Below are 21,226 nucleotides of genomic sequence, written 5' to 3'. Positions count from 1 at the left end.
CCAAAACGGTCTCGCCCGCAGGAGCAGCCAAGGATTAGAAGACATAACGGCCATTGGAGAGAAATTGAGCTGTGGTGTGAGGAGAACCAGTGGAGAACTGGGCAGCTATCTTGGTGAGTGACCGGCGTTAGCTACAGAATGTTAGCTAACGTCACATCACAACATTGTAAAGTTAGCTATCATATATCAGGCTATAACTAAAGTAGCATTGATAATATAGTAACGTTACTGGCAGGACTGTTGATACTGATCCATAACAGAAACTAATGCGCAAGTATCAGCCGTATCTCGCGTTACCTAATGCAACTCCACACTACGGTGCTGTGTACCGGAGGAGAGACGCGAGATACGGCTGATACTTGACGATCTGGCGGAGAAAGGTTGTGGAGCCTCCGTTGATATGCGTTGTAAATGGCTTGATGGAAAGCAGGTGTGTAGTCGGGGAGGGTGCACAGCTGATTGCAGCAGGTGAGTGGAGGTTGAGCCGGGAGCCAGGAGTGACAGCCACCACGCACACACAAACAACACAGACAGGGGGAAACAAACAAACACAAAGGAGACGGCTGGAGCAGTACAGCCACCACAGCGTTACCTAATGCAACTCCACACTAGTCTTACGGTGCCGTGTACCGGAGGGGAGAGAGAGAGAGCAGCGAAGGGGGGGGGGAGAGAGATGTAATACGGTTTCCTGATAAAGCTGTGGAGAGTATGTGCTGCAGGGAGGTGGATGCACAACGCACCCAGGAACGAACGCTAGCTCCGGTCCTTTCCCCGTGAGGGAAACTATGGACTCGATGTCCTGACAGGCTGGTATTTGTGCAACCTACACAAACACAATACTGCACCATGATTACAAATGGTGAAATACAATGTAAAACTACCGAAAAATACCAGCTCACTAAAACACAACCGCTCAACTCAACGCAACTACTAACTATACCCGCGGTCAGAGAGCGGAGATGTTTACCCTTTGTGATGTAATATGACGCGTTTGACGTATGACCTTTAAAAAAAAAGCTGTTTTTAAGAGCAGAGCTCAAAATTGCTCCTTTCCCTCTGAATTCCTGCCCTTATGTCTCGTAAAACATATCAAATCCTACATTCACTTTTTAATTGTAATTTTCAAGCAAGTTTAAGCATAAATGTAGAAAAAAAAAAAACCTGCAAGATGCTCTTTAAGATACTCCTGTTCCCAATTACTTTACTTTAAAGATCGGGAGGCTTGATACAAAAAACGCACGTATTCTTCTCTATTTCAAGAACAGAAGATGATCGCATCAAAAATGAGGAGGCAAAATGTATTGAATATATGTTTTTTTTTATGCTGTGTATGTAATTTATTATATGTAATGTATTGTCTTTTCTCTGGACCCTGAGTCTGTAATCAAGTTTTGATTGATTGACATTGTTCTCACTTGGTTCTTCAAGACTTTGTCATGGGCTGACTAAGGTGAGGACAGCCTTTACCATCAAAAATACTGCTAGTGAGACATTTGAAAAGCATATTATACAACAACAAAACTACTTTTATGATTTGCTTTCAGTTTGTTGGCCTGTACACCATCCTCTCAATGACAGTTTTACCGTCTTGTTTCTCAGCTGCAATAATGTTAACCATGTCCACCCTCTTGTGTAGCATTATAGTATGCTAATGTTCGCTAACAGTTTCTAAGGGAAGCTGAGGCTGATGGGAATGTCATTAGCTAGATGAACAGGACAATTCATTCTAAGAGAAGCAAATCTCTGTACAAAACGTAATGGTGATCCACTCTAGAGTTGTTGCTTTATGGTGATGATAGAGGAAGAGTCAGAGGACCATCAAAGTCATCAGGAACTGAAAGGATCAGTATTTTGTGCCAAGTGGATGTAAAAGTTGAAATGCGTCACGTCTGAGATGATCACCAGTCAGTAACACCGATCCACCAAAAATGTTAACATCCAATTGTTTTGACCAACAGATCAACATTGCTATCCCTGGAGCCATCTGACTAATGTATTGTAACAAAAAATCAGTTTTTAAATTGGCAATAATCTATGCTAGATTGGCAGGAAAAAGCCAAGTTACATCCAAGACTTCAAGTGGTCCTAAAACTGGACTCAAGAAGCCCAGTATAATGATAAGTGTTCAATAGCCACAGGTAAGCCTTCACCATTTCCGCCCTTTCCCTCTTACTATCCAATTTTGCTCTTAGCCTTCATCTTTCCCTTTGCACAGATGCAGCCTTTTTCTAAACGGACTTATCAGGACTCCTCATTCGCTCCCAGGATCTCGCAAAGAAGAGAGGGACAAAACTAATTTGGACAAAAAGAAGGGATGCATTAGGCTTTGGCCTTAAGCCACCCTGTCAGAGGTCCAAGATCGCCCACTGTCCCCCTCATTTGTCTTCAACTGCGGGCTGTATCGGCTGGGGCCAAGGGGAAAGAGCCAAGAACGAAACTACACATCTATCAAAAGGCAAAGACCGAAAGTGATGCAAAAAAGGAATCGGATAAAGACTCAAACAATGCTCTGGCATGAAGATAAACAAATGTTTAAATCAAAACAAAGCTGAATATTTCCATTTGGCACGTTCATATAGAAATGTTTTTACTTAGCGTGGTTCAGTTCAGTTGCTAGGTGTCATACCTAGGAAGAAAAATGGGCTAGACAGAAATCTAAACAATATGATGTGGTCTGTCTTTCACTTTCAGCCAACTACTTAACAGCCAGATGGATTTGGTGCTGAATAGAAGCAGCAGGGGCAACTTTGGGCCAAGACGTGCCAGGGATGTTTCTTTTCCTGCCAGCTCATGCACCGCGCCACCCGCTAACAAGTGCAGAATAGATGAGAATGCCTCTTTTATGAGTCTTTCCTCATCTGGAGAGCCAGGTTAGCGATGTGGCAAGTGTGTGCATGGATGTGTGTGTTGTTGCTGGATGGCATCAAGACAGACAGATATTTTCCGTGTATAGTATAATAGATAATGAAGGAGACAGACATTGTATTCAACATAAAGAAAAAAACATCTCACATTTACATACATATGTCAATGCCTCGTTCTTGTTTTTTTTTTACTTGTTTTTCAAGGCAACAAAGAGTCTGTGAAGTGGGACTAATGCACTAATTGAAAAGAGCCTTCTCACACTCTTTATTAACACCTGTTCTCCACTGAATCCTCCTCTTCCCTGTCTCCTTCACCAGGTGCCACTGTGGGAAAACTAATGAACAGACATGTCTTTCTGCTTAAGTCCCTGGCTCAGTTTCAACACCTTTTCATGTTTGAATTAATCGCAGGGTGTCAGTATTGGGATATCTTTTCCTATTTCACCATTTATGTAAAAGTATCCTACCTCCTGTCTTTGTTTCCACACACCAGCAGGTGAGGAGGGCTGTCTCTCAGGTTGATGCACGTGAAGTCTCCCAGCGAGTCGCCCACAGAAGACACAGGTTTACCCGTCTCTAGGCTGTAGACGTGGATCTGAGAAGCAGGGAAACACATCAACCCTTTCAAATGTATAAAGCCCATTTAACCTACTGATGCACTAACAACAAATGTTTACGTGAGAATGACATCCTGCCTATGTGTTTACAGAGTCGACTGGAAGCTTTGGAGGGTGTTTACATCTTGGACAGGCCCGGTTCTACGGGGGTGCATAAGGGTGCCTCAGTTGAGTCGTTTGCACCCTCATTTGAAAAATTAAAATAAATGAAAAGTGAAAAATATTACATATATAATAACAATAATAATAATAATAATAATAATAATTGTAGTAAGAAGAAGAAGAAGAAGAAGAAGAAGAAGAAGAAGAAGAAGAAGAAGAAGAAGAAAAAGAAGAAGAAGAAGGTACGTGTGACCTGTGCCGCTGCGCGTTCATCATCTGCAAGGTGCTTACACAGCAGTCAATGATGTACATCAGAAAATGGTTAAACAACCAGCCCTTATCGCCAGCAGTAACACTGCATCTACTGCAGGTAATAACAGTTCAGATCATGGGGATATTACGTTACCCGTGGTCACTATCGTGGACACTAACGTCCTCCCGCCCGACTCGCCGGCTTTGCCTGCCTCGCCCATGGAGGCTGCTCTGCCCATGGAGGAAGCCGTCTTCGTTGCCCCAAACACCGCCACCCATCGGCGGCTCGCAAGTGCCAGAGGACCTCGGCAAAACAGAGCCTGCCCAGGTATATTTAAAAAAGTACCCAACTCGCCTGTACAGTGGGGTAAGGCGCTCATTTTACAGCTCATGGTTTCAAAACAGAGATTGGCTGGAATATTCATGTAAAAAAGGTGCCATCTTCTGCAATGTATGTAGACATTTCGGTTCAAGTAAGTCAGATGCCTTCACCACAACTGGCGCCATGCTCTTGTACGTGATAAGGGACTGGGAAGGCATGAATCAAGCAAAGAGCACATAGATCCATAGATCTCTTAATGTTGCTCTCAGAGTGCACCAGATTGATGCTTTTAACTTCAATATTTAAAAAAAAAAATCTTCCCGGGGGAGCATGCCCCCGGACCCCACTAGAGGAGATGAGGACCCCCCTAGAGGGTGTTAGGTCCACTCCCCACTTATAAAAATAGCACTTTACCACTGCACCCTCTCTAATCTCAGATGCACCCGGAGTCATTTTGTTGTGGAACCGGGACTGATCTTGGAACTTTAAAAATATGAGATGAATTGATAAGAAACTGGAACAGGAGATAAGACTATAAGAAAGGAATGTAAGGGTATTTGAGCGTGGGGTAGGCCGTGGGAGGGGTTCATGTTGTTTTGATATAAACAATGCTGTAACAGGAATAGGAATATCATAAAAACACAATAATAAAGGAATATCATAAAATAATGGTGCAACATGAACATAATAACATTAACTACACAACAATGAGGAGTGAGGCCAGATATTACAATACAATCTTATGGCATTTACAAAACAACTGAAAAACGGAAATAATCCTTACATGTTTGACTCAGGATCTGAGATCTGAAGAAGTGTGTTTATCAAAAAAAAAAAAAAAAAAAGTGGTGTGTTATTCTATAAGTCATTTAAAAAAACAAATAAGTCTGTATAATACAATGCTGCACACAAGTCAAAAAATATTTCAAAGCATGGCAGTGGTGCAGAGTATTACCTTTGTTTAAATTAAAGCAATGGACAAAGTTTGGTCTACTGTGAGTGAACTTAAAAATGTTATCAGGTTTTCTTTCCTACCTGCCAATTCAAAACACTGCACAATGGAACTCTACACACTGAGAATGGACATTATCATATACCGTTCAGAGGACAAACCAGCTTACTGAAGTGATGCTTTGCCAGTTAATTAAAACAAACCAGTAGTTAATTGTTAAATCTGGTGATTACAACATCAAACTAAACCTAAGGGCATTCTTCAATTACTGACCAACAAGCACACCACCGCCTGAGGCTCTGTGGCTGCAACAAACTTTCTCTCTACAAACTACAATGATGTCATCTGGAGCCGGCCTAATTGGTCAATTAGCGGCTGGTGTTTTCTCATCCAAATGAGACAGAACAAACAGGATAACCGCCAGGCAAAACTTTGAATAATTAAAACGATTAAGACATTCAATTGGAAGGGGGGAGGGGGAGAAAAAGAGCCAGAAGGTAGACACAAATACAGAGTGAGATGGAGAGACAGCGACAAAGATAGAGAAGTTTGAAGGAAGACCGGATGATGTACGCCTTGAGGAGGTGCCAGCAGTTTCTGTGCGTCCCTTATTTGGGCCAAGCAGAGCTTTAATTGTACACCACCCCGGGGCAAAGCCCAAATCACACCAGACTTTGAAATGAAAGCTTGATAGGATTTGGACAGCGGAAGGAGGTGGGGGGGGGGCAGAAATGAGATTCAGCCTGCTGTTCATAACAAATTATTACAATTTAGGGAAGATATTTGTATCAAATATCTGCCCACCTCGCCCACTAAAATGAAGAATGGCACTGAGGGAGGCAAAGGAGCCGCTGTGTGATTATGGGGGGGCTGTGGTGAGACTGCGGCAGAAGAATAAAGGTGACAGACTGGAGAGGAGTTGTTGGGTTAATGCACTTTCTGGAAACCCGGTGAGGCTTGCAGACAAAGGAACTCTAATGGTGGCTTGTACTGGAACGTTAATGTGATTACTCTCTTTGCTTTAAAAAAGATTAAAGATGAGGCAATCATTGTTGCGGTTTTGAGAAAAGCTTGTATGGCTCTGTTGCCGGCATTGTTGAACACATTTGAAGCAGAATTTGGTTTGGTTTTGGGTTCAATTTTAAATGTACCCTTACACCCCATGAATATTCATGGCCCCGTAATACGATTACATCATACTACTTAGTATTATTGCAATAACATATATTGCTATGTATTACCTTTCTTCAATGAAAATGATCCAGTTTGTCCACATCTGTTTTATCCAATAAGATGACATTCTTAGCGCATTTAAGATTTCTTACTCGGATATCTCACTTTGAGTTCTGATCAACTCCTGGCCATCCAACCTAATGATGAAGAAAATCAACACCAAGAAGTTTTATTTGAGATATAAATACTTGATATTATTGAATAATAAACGGTTGGTCGTTGTGCGTGTATTGATACTAATGTTGCACCGAAAAAACAGTGTGATGCCATGCTGTTTGGGTTATTTCCCCTAACCCTAATGGAAACCATGGGCAATGGAAGGCCAATTGCTTTAATGTTTTCACTCCAGACAAAGATGCACCAGCAGGAGACTTCACTAATGACTCATGAAGTATAAAGAGAAACTTATGAGTCAAATAACCGCTTGAATGAAATCTGCAGACTGTTGACTTCACATGGCCCATGATTCCCCATCCTTATCATACAAATACGCACATCTGAAACAAATATGGCTTCAGAGCTACATTTGGTTTAGACACCATGTGGACAAACAGAGATTAGCACATTGGACCAGATGCAGGGAATGAGTTTGATGTCATGTGGGATGGGTGTTTTTCCAAGTCATCCCAACAGATTAGTGTCTCAAACGTGCTCAAAGTATACAGCAGTTGTATTGTTGTGTGTATTTTCACAGCTGTAGAGCAAATTGCTTACAGTTGACTTTGATCCATCCCCAGAACAAGTAGAGTGATTTTGGGGAAGGAACAAGCAGAGTAAACGCAAATCTTGATTTAGTTGTGCTGCTTGGTTCATTGGTAGTTTGTATGGGTAGAAGCTATTTGCTGTTGTCCAAGCTATCAACAAAAAGGCTAGATGGATAAATGAAAAAAGTAATGTAGTCATTCTAGTGTCATTATCCAAGATAACTGTTCTGAAGGAGCTATAATAAGTCAGAGAGTGCTGCATTCTAGTGAGGGTGCATTTATATTGCGTAGGAGTGTGTAAGCTGTGTGTTTGCATGTAGGTGTGCAAGGCAGATTCAGTGAAGTGGCATTTCCCAGCCTAGCATAGTGGTTAGTCTAATTGTATAGAAGTTTATGAAAAAATGACCCTACTTATCACTTGATTTATTACCTCAGTAAACATTATGAGTTATTCTATATGACATAATGTTCATTATGTTCACATTTAGAGTCAAATAAGCAATGAAGCAAAGTATAGTTAAGGGCTACCTTGGGATTGACAGGTCTCTACCATGGCTTTGTCCGGTTCGGTTGTTGTCCGTGTTATCATTTCATGAAAGTTTTGTTTTTGACTTTTTTTCGGCAACAATGAATCAAAATGCCAGAGGATTTAAAACCTTAGTCCTCAAACCGTTTGGATAGTAAATTGACCATATCTACTTCTTATATACAGTACAGACCATGTTTGCAACAGTCTATATAATCACATAGTATTCACTTCCATGTGAATTTTATTAATACAATTTACTATTAAAGCTATGTTTTAACCCAGGAATCAGCCGGTCTGGGTTTTACTGACTAAAGGATCCTGATGGATGCTGATCTCTCACAATACTTTTACCATCCCATTCATTTACCAGCCGTCTGAACTGATGTAATGAAAGGATGACAGATTTTCTGACAGCACTCGTGCTCTGTGGTCGATCCACTGCAGTGGATGGATAGTTTGCCAGCTTGTGTTGAAAGCCCAGGCACAAGCTGGGTGTCTGCCTGGGAGCCACCGCTCCACTGGCAGGAAGGTTGTGAGCAGTAATGAGGACCTGGAGACTGGCTCCAACCAGACACACACACAGCCAAACCCACTACACCAATAAAGATGGTGAAGGCTCGGAGACAAAGCCAAAAACATGCCAAAGTATAATGAAGAATCTTTTATATCGACAGAGAGATAAGATGTCAGATTTTGAAACAAGACTTCAACAAATTCACCACTGATGCTCAAAGAAGTTAACAAAAATATGGCAATGAAGTTGAGTTCATCGGAATATTGTAAATTAAAACATATCAGTCTTCTGAGAGACAGGAAAAAGTGCGAGATGACTTTCTTGGCTTCCATTTTGGTAGATTTTAATTAAGCATATTGACAGTTTTAATGAAGCATATGTTTTCAAAAGCAGCTTCAGAAAGGTCTGGGATCACTAACGGTTGTTGCCAATTCATGCTTTCTCTCCTTCACAGTATGAATTTGCAGTTACAAGCGTTACGATAGTGACAGACAGATTCATTAAATTTGTGAAATATTTTAATTAGCAAGAGAGTTATGCTAATCGTGTGAGAGGAGTTTGGGCTAAGATCACTATAGAAACAGAAAAGGGTTGTGTTTCTGGGCGTAAAATGAATTCAAACCTAAAATGAAAAAAAAATAAATGCTGTAGATAAAAATAATGACTTAATTTAGTAGAAAATCTGAGATTAGCTGCTTTTATAAACTCAGATCGAATCAAATTACTTTAGCAAAAACAGACAACTACTATGGGATTATACTTCCATACTTGGGATCAAATTGTAGTTAGTGAGCAAACTAATGAATGTTTTCATCAGATTATTTTTCACATAATTGGCAAAAAAAATATTATTCTGTAGAAAAATAATAAAAAATGTTCCAAGGTGACGTCTCCAAAATGTCTTGTTGTGTCCAACCAAAACCTAAAAATATACTTTTTAAAAAACGATAAAACTGAGGAATGCAGCTAATTTACATATATATGTATATGCATATGATATATACTCATATAACATTAAATTAAATTAATCAATGATCAAAAATAGTTGCCAATTTTTTTGTTTTTATCAGGTTATCAATTACATTACATGTCACTTGTTAGACACTTTAACCCAAAGCGACTTACATACTCAATACTGTGGGCAATCCCCACAGGAGTACTTTGGGGTGAAGTGTCTTGCCCAGGGACACAACGTCATGCTGACTGCAGTGGCGTTTGAACCTGTGACCCCCTGATCCGAACACCAACGCACAACCCACTGCACCACACGCCTCCCGGATCAATGAATCCACTCATCATTTCAGCTCTCAATTAAATAAAGCAAACCACTATGTAAATGAAGCTCAAACACACCATGTCTACTGGTTTCTACCTAGTAACATAATAGAGGAAAAAATATCATTCATATATTCATCCCCTGAAAGACGGTAGCCTGTACATCACCCAATGTGTCTTTGTTTGTGTCATGATGAGGTGAGGCTGTTGTTTCCCCTCACTGCTACTCTCTCTTGATCCACTGTGTGGTGCTTTAGAGCTGTCACTGAATCCAAGTATGGCTGTGCCTTTTCTAACAGGGGATGATGTCAGTGGTGAAGCTGTGCCAGAAGCCATAACAAACAGATTGCTGCACACACACAGCGTGCTCGGGTGCTACTGGCGGTTTTAAAGCATCCACTCTGCAGGTCCTTACTGCAGCTAACATCTGCTTTTTAAATGAGAAACTCCTTCATTTATTCTTTGTTCCATCCATTAACATTGACAGAAAATTATCTTGATGAAGTAAGCTTTGTAAAGCATAATGACTGCTGCATAGCTGCCTCCTGATCCCAAAAGAACGGTCTGTCTCGTGGCTCTTTGTGCTCCCTAAGTAAAGGCTCAAGAGTCAATTAGGTGCACAGGGTCCTTAGTAACCTCATATTTTTAGAAGCAAACACATGCAGCTTAGGGAACCAAAGTTTATCAAAGTGCCCTTGAAGGCTGTAGTAATTAGGAGGCAGAGCCCAATGAGAGCATGTCGCTATTTAGGATTGCGAAACAAATCCCCTGCAGGTACGTGGCTTTCATTTCTGAGGGGAGCCAATGGGTCTGAGGGGACACGGTGTAATAGTGATCACACTTTCAAGAGATGCTGCTGAGATCGACACAAGAAGTGTTTGTTAGCAATGCAACTACAATGTTAAATCAGATAAAGGTGTGGACCTGACTACAAATATTTAGTTATTAGCCAAAGGTTGAACCAATTGTTCCCGGTTGCCAAAACCCTCACAAAAGTCCTCACTGCTCTCCTCTCCATGAATTGTATTCCTGAAAGAAAAGAGGCATCATTCCATTTGAGCACACTTCATTGTTTAATTTGGCAAATGTTCCAGGTTTTTTATCATGCACCTGTTAGAAGCACCTTGGTAAATGCTTTTGGAAACCTTTCATCTCAATTAGTAAGGACTGGGACATTTTTTAATACTATTTTTTACAATGCATCTAAAATCTAGCTGCAGAGTTTTGAGGTGTTGCCATCTCCTCCGTCAACATTCCCTCCTTTGTTTGTCTTTGTTTGTTAGAAGAGGCCTTGATACAGCTCCATCTATTCCATTAAAAAACACTAGAACATGTCATAAACAAATTGCTGATACAATGGACTACTTCAGCTGTTCTATGGAGCTTAATCTGGGCCAAAGGTTTGATCATTCAAAAAAATAGAATGTTTTTGAAAGTTCAAGTTTTGACCCTGAACTTTGAAAAAGTACAGTGATGTATTCAAACTAAAATATGAATTTAAAACGTTTTTTCCAGTTGAATATAATTTTTGATTCAGAGAATTGAATCGGTTTCAAATCACTTGTTCTAGTTCAGATCGTTTTCAATTTCAAATCTTATTTTATCGTTTTTCAGACTTTTGGGCCTGGTGTTGCACGGGGGGCAGGCCTTACCTGAGTGGGGCTTGGAATCATGAGTGACAGACCTTACATGGTCATGTTGCCTTCAGGTATCCCGATAAATATTGCTAAACACTTTTTATACACAATACTCTCGTATTGGAAGTTAATCCAAACTGACGCAAGTGAAAAAGTGATATTTAGCGAGCTGCTTTTGATTGTAATGAGCAACAATCACGGTATAAGAGCAATAAACTTTGCGTGGTGGTTGCAGTTCAGCAACCACACATCTTGACTTAAGACATTTGACACATTTTCAGTATGATAAGTGTCCTTGGGTTTAAAGGTTTAAAATCAAATGTACTCTAGGTAGTTGTTCATTAGAATCCAGTTAAAAGTTGTTTCACTATCTATTCAAGTCATTGTAATTGGTTTACTCTGATTGGGGTCAATGATGTACTACCTTCACCAATACTAGTGCTTAGATTTAATAAAAGCTGTGACACTGAACCCACCTTATTTCCTCCGTCGTGCATGGCCCAGCCAGTGCGTTTCACTCCCAGTGCAACCTGGGAGTCGGAGGCATCGAGGCAGGTAATAGGGTGACCGTAGACTGAGTGGAGGGACCGCGGCTCCTCCTCCCGAGGGTCCAACAGGTACACAGCGTCTCCTGCTGAGAGAGCAGCCAGCGGGCCCTGCTGCCCCCGGCCCGGCACCAGGACCAGGCTCTCTACCTGCAGTACAGACAAGACTTGTGTACTCAGAGCAGAAAGAAGAACTGATTCACTCCCCAACTTAAGCTTTTGTGCAGTAGCATGAATTTAATTATTATATTATTACGGTACCTCGTTTTTTTCTCTAACATTTTATACAAATCAAAAAAGTGTTCTCATAGAGCTTCACATTGCACATTTAACACAACAATCTGCAACTAAAGCATGATTAAAAAAATTCAAAAAGACAGGATTTGTTTAAAAGGAGAGATGAAGATACGCATAAAGGAAAGCCTATCAAGATGTTCCACATGTCGAGGTGACATTTTCTTGTTTTGTGAGAACATCAGTCTAAAACCCAACAATAGTCCATTAACAACCATATCCTAGAAAAGAATACATTCTGCATTTTTGCTTGATTAACTTATTAAACTAATGAAACCTGATCAATAAGATGATCAATCGACATTGATTCATTGCAGCACTAGTAGAGCCAGAAACTGAGATGCTACAAAATGTGGAACAAGACGAGGGTGTTAAATGCTCCCATCAGTACTTTTTATTTATTTATTTAAAAGTGGAGGAAAATGTGTGAGCCACAGCCATTTAATGAACACAACAACACATCAGTACGCAGCATTTCACACATTTGACGAATGAAACTGGCTTACAGTCTTTGGGAGCTGCGCCCTGCAGAGCATCCTCCAGTAGCCGCGGTCGTCGGCGCTGTCCAGCCGGACGTGAGGCCCGGCAGCCGAGCCCAGGCTGGGGCTGTCGGGGCCCAGGGCCAGGGCCTGGGGCCTCTCCGGGCTCTGGTAGTGGAGGAGGGGCTCTCCACCTGTCTCTGTGCTCCACAGGTCCACACAGCCTACACCCAACATAGGGAGACACAACCCCTTACTATGTTAATAACTGCAGCGAGTTACCCTCACATAGAGAATGAAGAGTAATGCTAGCCAATGGGACAAAGTGATGAGTGTAATACAGCAGTGATTTCCAAGGTGAGCATCCTCTTAACTTTGCCCTAACTTATTGAAGAAAAGATGATGGAAAATGCAACAAAAAAAGAAATAATACAACATGTAATTGGATTATTTATAATAACATCTATTCTGTACATATTATTTGCAATGCCCCTCTTTATAATTTCCGGCTGCCAGTCAAAACATCATTCATCAAGTAATAAGCTGTAAGTGTGGCCGGTAATATTAAGATTTTCAATACAAATGTAATTCTTATTGCGCTAAAATAAGTAAAACAAATATTCAGAAGATTAATTTCTTTGTTTTAGTTTTTTAATGTTTTAGTTTTTTAATTGATCTTGCAAACATTGTGCAAAGGCTTTAAGATATATAATGTTATTTGGGGACCCTTGGGATGGACACATTTTGGAACCTGTGTGTTACACCATAAGGCAAACATTTAAAAAACGAATAATAAAATAATTATTTGGGGAAATGCTAAATATATTTCTGTAGCTGATGTCTTACCATCCCCAGGATGTGCTAACGGTGTACCCCAGCATTAACACTCACCATCTTCATACGCAGCAGCAGCCACCGAGCTGTTGACCTGGACGTGGCTGACCTGAGGTCTGGGGACAGAGTTGGCTGACAGGCTGTTGATCTTCAGAAAGGAGGCGGTGGAGTCCCAGTGCAGCGTGTCCCACAGCCTCACATCCCCAGATGTGTACCTGAGGTGCAAACAAACACATCAAGTCACACTAACATATTTCATTTAGCTTCGTACAAAAAGGCAGATGGATTTTAAAGCAGAATTGTCGCCCATTGTTCCCTCACACGCTGAAAAGTTTGTCTTCTCAAGAATACCTTACGTCACCCTCTCAACACTGAATCATTCCCCCTCTCACACCTTCCTCCTTTACTCACTCCAACTTGTTGTTGTTTTGTTTTTTTTGTAAATCTTTGTTACATGATCTTCCCAGTATTACAAGGGTGTTGTTTGGGCGAAACAATGCTGAATGTGGTGATGATAAGCAGGAAGTGAAGGTTATCTTAGCATAGTTCACTGTAAATCAACATTTTATATATGTTTACAAGTATGTAGTTTTTGGAAATATCTTAAATTAAGATATCAAATTAATTCTGATATCTTGGCACTACTTATGTTAACAGATAAGACCAGAGTTGAGAATTGTCAATATGTTCCTTATTGATTTACCCTTCCTGCCTTAATTGTTTAATTGCACAATAACAACATCTTTTTTAATCTGCACAGTTCTCCAATTTGAATAAAGTATTTATCAAATGTTATTATTTATTATATTATTATATTAGTTATTACTTTTTGGATATTTGTACAAATATGGTCTTTATTTTAAACGTGTTACAATAGTCTTTAAAATGCAAATTCCTTGTATGTGTACACCTACTTGTTAATAGACCTGATTTGTTTGGTGTTGAAATGTTATAAAACAGTATAAAAAGACCATCAAACATTTTCTATACTAAAACATTTCATCTGGGAAGTTTCAAAAAGCAAATGACTGCTTTTTTGCATGATAAATACCATAAGAAACCGATAGATTTATAAAATGCTCACAGGTAACGTGCAGTTCGCAGTGTAGAGTTCAATAGAAGATGCCAAACTATTCAAGGATATTTATTATTATAATATTATGAGACCTCTTTGTCGCTGTCTCTTTGTCCCCAAATACTTAAGTTCATAAATCGATTAACATGACTGTACGTATCTTTGTATTTGTTTTTCTTTGCATAAATGAAGATACTTCCAGCATAAAATTAAAGATATCCTGTTTCCCCCTATGTTAAACAGAAGCTCTGCCCTAGACCTTATGCTCCCCTCATCAAGAAAAAACAAGCCCGCTCCCTCACACTCAATAAGCTTCTCGTCTTTCACTTTATTTCCCTTGGCCCAAGTCAATGAGTTCTCACTGCAGGAGACGACAAACTGCCAGCGTTCCCACCTCCACAGATACCATCATGTCTGAGCAAGAATCCGCCTCGCAGCCAGAGTGTGTGACACAGTGACAGCTAGAGTGGCATAGATGTGTGTGTGTGTGTGTGTGTGTGTGTGTGTGTGTGTGTGTGTGTGTGTGTGTGTGTGTGTGTGTGTGTGTGTGTGTGTGTGTGTGTGTGTGTGTGTGTGACTCTCATCACAGGGTTTGGCAGGACATAAACAAGGGGATTACACTTGTTCAATTAATTGGTGCATCGCATCAACGCCGACTATCAACAGGATGATGAATCTCTCAAGTAATTTGTCAGAACTTTTGTTTGTTGAGGAAACTTTGTGCACATATAACAGCAACGTGCAGAACCTCAGCAGATTTGGCCTTTGTGTCCGTGAATGACTCAGAGTTGCTGGGTTAACGAGGCAGTCTCTCCTGTTGCCTTTTAATTGTCAAATCTCGTTCCACCGCTATTACAAATGGATGCTGTAGCTGCAATTTAATCGTTCTTGATTTATCTTAACTGCTGTTGATGTGTATAAACAAAGTGAAGTTCTTTCATTCAGATAAATCCCCCTTTGGGTACAGATAATGGGAAAATGTTGTAGATTTGTTAATAGCAAAGGTACAAAAGGACAGATTTATGAGTAGGTTCAAGTGCTTTAATTCGTGTCAAGAATGTTTTGGTACACAGTGAGCTAAAGTTGTGAAACCACTGTGTACTCTGATGAGACACAGCAGGACCGAGGGGAATCTAATCACATGACTCCATGGAGACCCGGCACAGCTCCTCTGGGCAGACCCTCATGCTCCTGGGAGCAGGCCATCATGCTCCTGGGGGCCCTCACAATCTATCACTCTCTCAGACCAAGAGTTTGTACACTCTTACTTAACAAACTACTGCTATTTGAATGATCATAAACAATACAGAAATGTACGAAATGAGCCTTAAAATTAATCATAAATTGAACTAGAAAATGCATTTCCTCCAGAAAATGCGTGTGAATGCTGTAAACTGTGAACATTAGTGGCTGAATTTAGCTGAAAATGCAGAAAAAGCTGATTATGTTATTAGCTGAATGGTAGCTGCTTTTAGCTACAAAAACCAAGTAAGTGTGTTGCTGAACTTAGCGGAGAAATGCAGAAAAGTGAAATGATTTGAATCAAAACTTGAAAGTGAAATGTTAAACTAAAAGAGTAGGAAAAATAGTGAAGAAGCTTAATATTTAAAAGAAAAGGTTTAAAAAAAAGGTATAAACAACAAAATGTATAGCCTCAATGTCCTGAAATAGCTGAATAATGCAATAGTTGAATGGTTTCTGTAGCTGAAAGTAGGCTGAAGGAGTTAGATATGAAATGTAAGTAGTAGTGAATGAATGTTTCAAAGATCAAAGGTTACCACGGAGAAGACGTTATCAAAACACCTGTTTACGTGAGCCCAGAGATCAAAGGTTTCCATGGAGATGTGCTGTGAAAGGAGAGCCTTTCCATTTGATCTGAAGGAAAAATAAACCTCTAAACTATAGTTTACAAACGGTAAAAAAAAATTGGGCGAATTTCAAGCTGTCCTCCACTCTGTTTTGAGATCAAAGCACTCAAGACTTAACGAGCTGCGCAATACACACTGATGTTAAAATCTGAAGAAAACCTCTTTACCAAGATCCAAACTAAGTTAAATATCTCAAAAAGTGTAAAAGATATCAACAATTTGAATAATAATTGAATAGCTGAAGGTCTTATGATCATTTTAAAGTTGGAATGAAGTCTCTAGCTGAAAGTATGTGGAAGGAGAAGCATTTGGCGTAAGGTCTAGGTAAAAGAGGATTTGAAGGTTCCTCCCATTGAGCTACATGTTAAAAAAAGAGTTTAAAAAGCTGAATATTTCAAAAAAATATGAAATATTTTGAAAAAGTTGAAAGTTTCCAATCGACTCATGAAAAGGCTGAATAGTTCGATATTTGAATGGTTTCTGTAGCTGAACGTATGCTGAAGTTATTGAGAGCCAAAGTATTGGTTGATTCGAAGATCTATAGTGGAATGCTGTAAACAGCATTCGCACTAACTAAATATGATCAATAATGACTTCCATCAGGAATTTATTTTTGCCGAGGGTGAAGGGGACAACTTTAAGTTAATAACACTTGGAATCATCACATAAAGTTTATAAATCCTTCTCCTATATAATTTGATATTTGTTAATGTGAAGATGTTAAAATGCTGCTCTTTCCTTACTTGTCATTCTTTATTTTACGTTATGACAAGGAAGATTTGATGGTAAAAACATGGACTATCTTTTTCATTTAAGATTATAATACTTAAAATAACCTATTATTTTTACTATATTTACTGAAGCTTTTCTCCAAAGCAACTTACAATGAGTGCTTCCAAATGTCTAAAAATAAATGTTTACAGCATTATTTAAACCTAGAGAAATATTTGATTCCAATTTCCAATCAATGTAAAGGTCCATTTAATGTAGTCTTCTGTAGGCGACCAATCTCCTTTTTGTGTCAGTCTTGTGTTTGTGTGTTTTTTCTTTTACAGAGGAGGAGACCTCTAAGGATAAGGAGGGCTTCTGGAAAAAAATCTCCTGAACATAGAACAATGAAGTTATCCCAACCCTTTGTTAAAGTTTGGGTTGAGAGACCCTTTATGACAGACATATTGTTATGCTCAAGAGACTATTATAGATTTGTTTACCTCAGAAAGAATACATGCATGCAGAATAGTGCAAAGTCTGTTTCTGGTAAATGGACTGTACTTATATAGCGCTTTATCAAGTCTTTACGACCCCTCAAAGAGCTTTATATACTACATGTCATCATTCACCCTTTCACACCTCATTCATACAGAGCAGTGTCACTTGCTCTAGAAAGCTAACATTCACACACACACTCACACACCGTTGGCCTTCGGAAGTAACTCAGGGTTAAGTATCTTGCCCAAGGATACATTGACATGTTGACTGCACGGACTGGGATCGAACCAACAACCTACTGGTTGAAAAACCGTACTCCCTCGCAGCCACAGTCGCCCTATACGTGTACAATGCATTAGGGCATTGTGAGTGTTTCCAACAATAAAAGTTGTTATGCATCATAGCAATCCATGATCTCACTGTGCCATTACAACCCGAGCCAAATTGGAAGATTGGTTAAAATTGTGTCTTGAAAAATGACTTTAAATGTTTCTGTAAATAAACCAAGGCAATCAAACATCCTGTGTACCTGTTATCTGACAGCTTTTAAACAAAAACAATTAATCTAATGCAAAGGTTTGGTTGTCAGTCACCATTGCATCAGTCAGCGAGACTTAAAGATTAAAGAGTCAAGGCTTTTATTGTCATTGGTACATAGCTACAGTGTAGATATGTCAATGAAAATCTTAGGTCAAAGGCTCCTCCAACTGTGCAACATAATACAAGTATTATGTTGAAGTGTGACATATTTTCAATCAAACCTCTACTCATAAACCTGTAGATTTATACAGGCATTTATGTGACAGAGAAATCGGAGGATGAATTAAAGGTGTGAGAGCAGTTAATGTTTATGCACATCAGATTACAGAATCATGCTTAACTCCATGAATCTCACCCAGCCAAGACGAAGGAGTCACAGGAGCTGACGTCACACAGCACCTTGCCCAGCTCGAATTGCAGCTGGCTGATGGAGCCCACTCGATTCTAGAGAGTAAAGAGAACCAGGCTGAAAACACTGTTGCAATTGTAGTGCCAATAATTAATTGCAAGCAAATGCCCTTATTGCATTTCTAACAAAGCTATAGAGAAACAATGAAAATTGAATTATTTGTCCTTCCAATTTAAAATCAGAATAGAACATTCCCGTCACTGCCATTATGTTAAAAACCACTTTATATTCTGTTGAATATACTCCGCACTTGGATTAGGACTACTGTTTTCTTTGTACTGTTTCTGTTCTGATTTGATGTAAAGTGTCTTTGAGCATTAGGAAAAATGCCATATAAAAATCCCATGTATTATTATTATTATTATTATTATACAGTTGCAAGAAAAAGTATGTGAACCCTTTGGAACTACCTGGATTTCTGCATAAATTGGTCATAAAATGTGTTCTGATCTTCATCTAAGTCACAACAACAGACAAACACAGTCTGCTTAAGCTAAAACCACACAAACAATTATATGTTTTTATGTTTTTATTGAACACACCATGTAACCATTCACAGTGCAGGGTGGAAAAAGTATGTGAACCCTTGGATTGAATAACTGGTTGACCCTCCTTTGGCAGCAATAACCTCAACCAAACGTTTCCTATAGTTGCATATCAGACCTGCACAACGGTCAGGAGGAATTTTGGACCATTCCTCTTTACAAAACTGTTTCAGTTCAGCAATATTCTTGGGATGTCTGGTGTGAATCGCTCTCTTGAGGTCATGCCACAGCATCTCAATTGGGTTGAGGTCAGGACTCTGACTGGGCCACTCCAGAAGGCGTATTTTCTTCTGTTGAAGCCATTCTGTTGTTGATTTACTTCTGTGCTTTGGGTCGTTGTCCTGTTGCATCACCCATCTTCTGTTGAGCTTCAATTGGTGGACAGATGGCCTTAAGTTCTCCAGCAAAATGTCTTGATAAACTTGAGAATTCATTTTTCCGTCGATGATGGCAATCTGTCCAGGCCCTGAGGCAGCAAAGCAGCCCCAAACCATGATGCTCCCTCCACCATACTTCACAGTTGGGCCGGCTCGCCCACTTGCCTTTTATTATCCCCCTTACTAGTCCCGGCAGGCCCGAGTTCGTTAGACTAACATACACTCACCCTCTGTAATCCGTCCAATCTCCTTCCGCCCATCCAACTCCTTATTTAGACGGTAGTTTCGTCATTCTTGGCGCTAGTTCACATTGTACTCGTCACGCCGCCCCGTGCACCTCCGTCTGCAGCTACCAGCCCGGCTCCACCCTACGTCCAGTACCTAGTATAGCTGCCTACGTATACTACACTCCGTATATAACCGCGCCCATACGCTCCAGTCGCTCCGCCGCCCCCATCAGCGACACGCTCTGTCCACGCCGTGTCGCACCGTGCCTATCGACCTACGCCTTCTCAAACTCAAAATTCGTCCTCGTGTACATTCCAACCTCGCTTCCCCCTGCCTGAGCCTCCCCGTTTACTATTAATTTCAGTCTAACGCACACAGACTACCACTACCACTCCCGCCTATTTGGACATTACGACTGCCGTAAAGCTTTGTCGCAAAAAGACCAACTGGCTCGCACCCCGCACACTACAGTGGAACGTCACGCTCGATACCCCGCAACCCCCCTCGGCCGCCCTATCTTCCACCCTCTCCCGCCCCACCTACCTACACACTTTCCACCTTCCAAGAGTCCCCATACACACCCCGATTACAAATAATATCACTGAAAAAGGAAGTCCTTCATACTGCGAGGACAGTCGATGAAGAGGTACAAACCTAGCAAGTTCTACCCACGGACCTCGGGCGGCGCGCTTCGCGCGCCCGCGCGCCTATTGCCCATCTATCCGGTCTTCCCACCTAACTCGCACCCCCTTGCTACACCTCCACTTGGTCGCAGCTCATCCTCGCCTCCACCATCGCCTCTCCGCCCACACCCACACCCTAATTCAGTTGCCTATCTGAGTTTGTATGGTCCTAATACAACTTGATTAAGCAATCATGTCGGAGACTCCACACCACCCCACACAGGACCGGCCGCCCATTCTGTGCTACGTCACCTTACTCGTACCAACACCACCCCACGCCATGGAGGGCCATGCCATTACCCCACTCATAGAGACGTAACCATGGTGTGGCCCCGTCCCAGTAACGTGCAGAGAGGCAGGACGCCTCTTCCGCCTAGGCGGAGGCGCCAACGGCGCATCCGGACTGCAACCAAGAAAGGGTCAAGGGAACATTGAACCAACACCCCACAAAAAGGACGGCTTCACACCCTAAGTCGACCATGCTAAACACCCTCCCAGAATTCCTGTCTCCCGCACAAGCATCCCAACACGCCCTATCGACCTCCATACGCGCACGCCACATGTTTGTGACCACTTCCACGTGAACTCTGTCTTCACCCCATTGTAACACTCCTAACCGGCCAATCCATAGGCCATCGTCCATTTGTAAACTAACCGTCCAACCTTTCATGTCACACTCATAACAGACATTCACACCCTTCATACTCACACGGCGTTAGTTAAACCTCTGATCGTTCCCTTCCCTTGCTTGTCCTTAAGTCGTATCTCCCAGTCGTCCTACTCATCAATGAATTTAGGCCCCACAACGTACCAACCCAACATGACAAACCCGAGGACCACTGTCCTCTCCAATGCTCGCACTCTCTCTCTCGACCTCTTCTTTCCGTCGCGACACATTTATTCTCGCTCCTGGTCTTGTGTCCTGGCTCTTCATTGCGGCACACACAGCTCCCCCCACCTCGCAATGAGCCGGACTCGTCTCCCTACACCATATGTCCGCCGCCCCATCAACAAATGTCGTCGACGTACGTCTGACGAGTCCAGTCCTGTAAAGAGTTAGCATTGGACGCCAGGTCCCCTGTCAACCACGTCTTTTCCCCAGTTGCCCCCTCCCCGCTACCATTATGTCACAACACAAC

The 21,226-nt window shown here is 41.2% G+C and overlaps 1 protein-coding gene across 1 annotated transcript; it reads right to left on the bottom strand.

The window, feature by feature from the left end:
* Positions 1 to 3,327: 3,327 nt before the first annotated feature.
* On the bottom strand, positions 3,328 to 19,633 carry fbxw8 (F-box and WD repeat domain containing 8). The gene is made up of 6 exons (XM_010776244.1): positions 19,598 to 19,633; positions 18,201 to 18,289; positions 13,211 to 13,368; positions 12,347 to 12,543; positions 11,478 to 11,696; positions 3,328 to 3,459 (listed from the first exon to the last, which is right to left on the bottom strand). Exons 1-6 carry the CDS (start codon positions 19,631 to 19,633, stop codon positions 3,328 to 3,330), a joined length of 831 nt encoding a protein of 276 aa, XP_010774546.1.
* Positions 19,634 to 21,226: the final 1,593 nt, after the last annotated feature.

This window comes from Notothenia coriiceps, unplaced genomic scaffold (genome assembly GCF_000735185.1).
Source record: "Notothenia coriiceps isolate Sejong01 unplaced genomic scaffold, NC01 NC01_scaffold00016822, whole genome shotgun sequence".
Lineage (NCBI taxonomy): Eukaryota > Metazoa > Chordata > Actinopteri > Perciformes > Nototheniidae > Notothenia > Notothenia coriiceps.
This window is presented reverse-complemented; position numbering and strand designations above follow the sequence as displayed.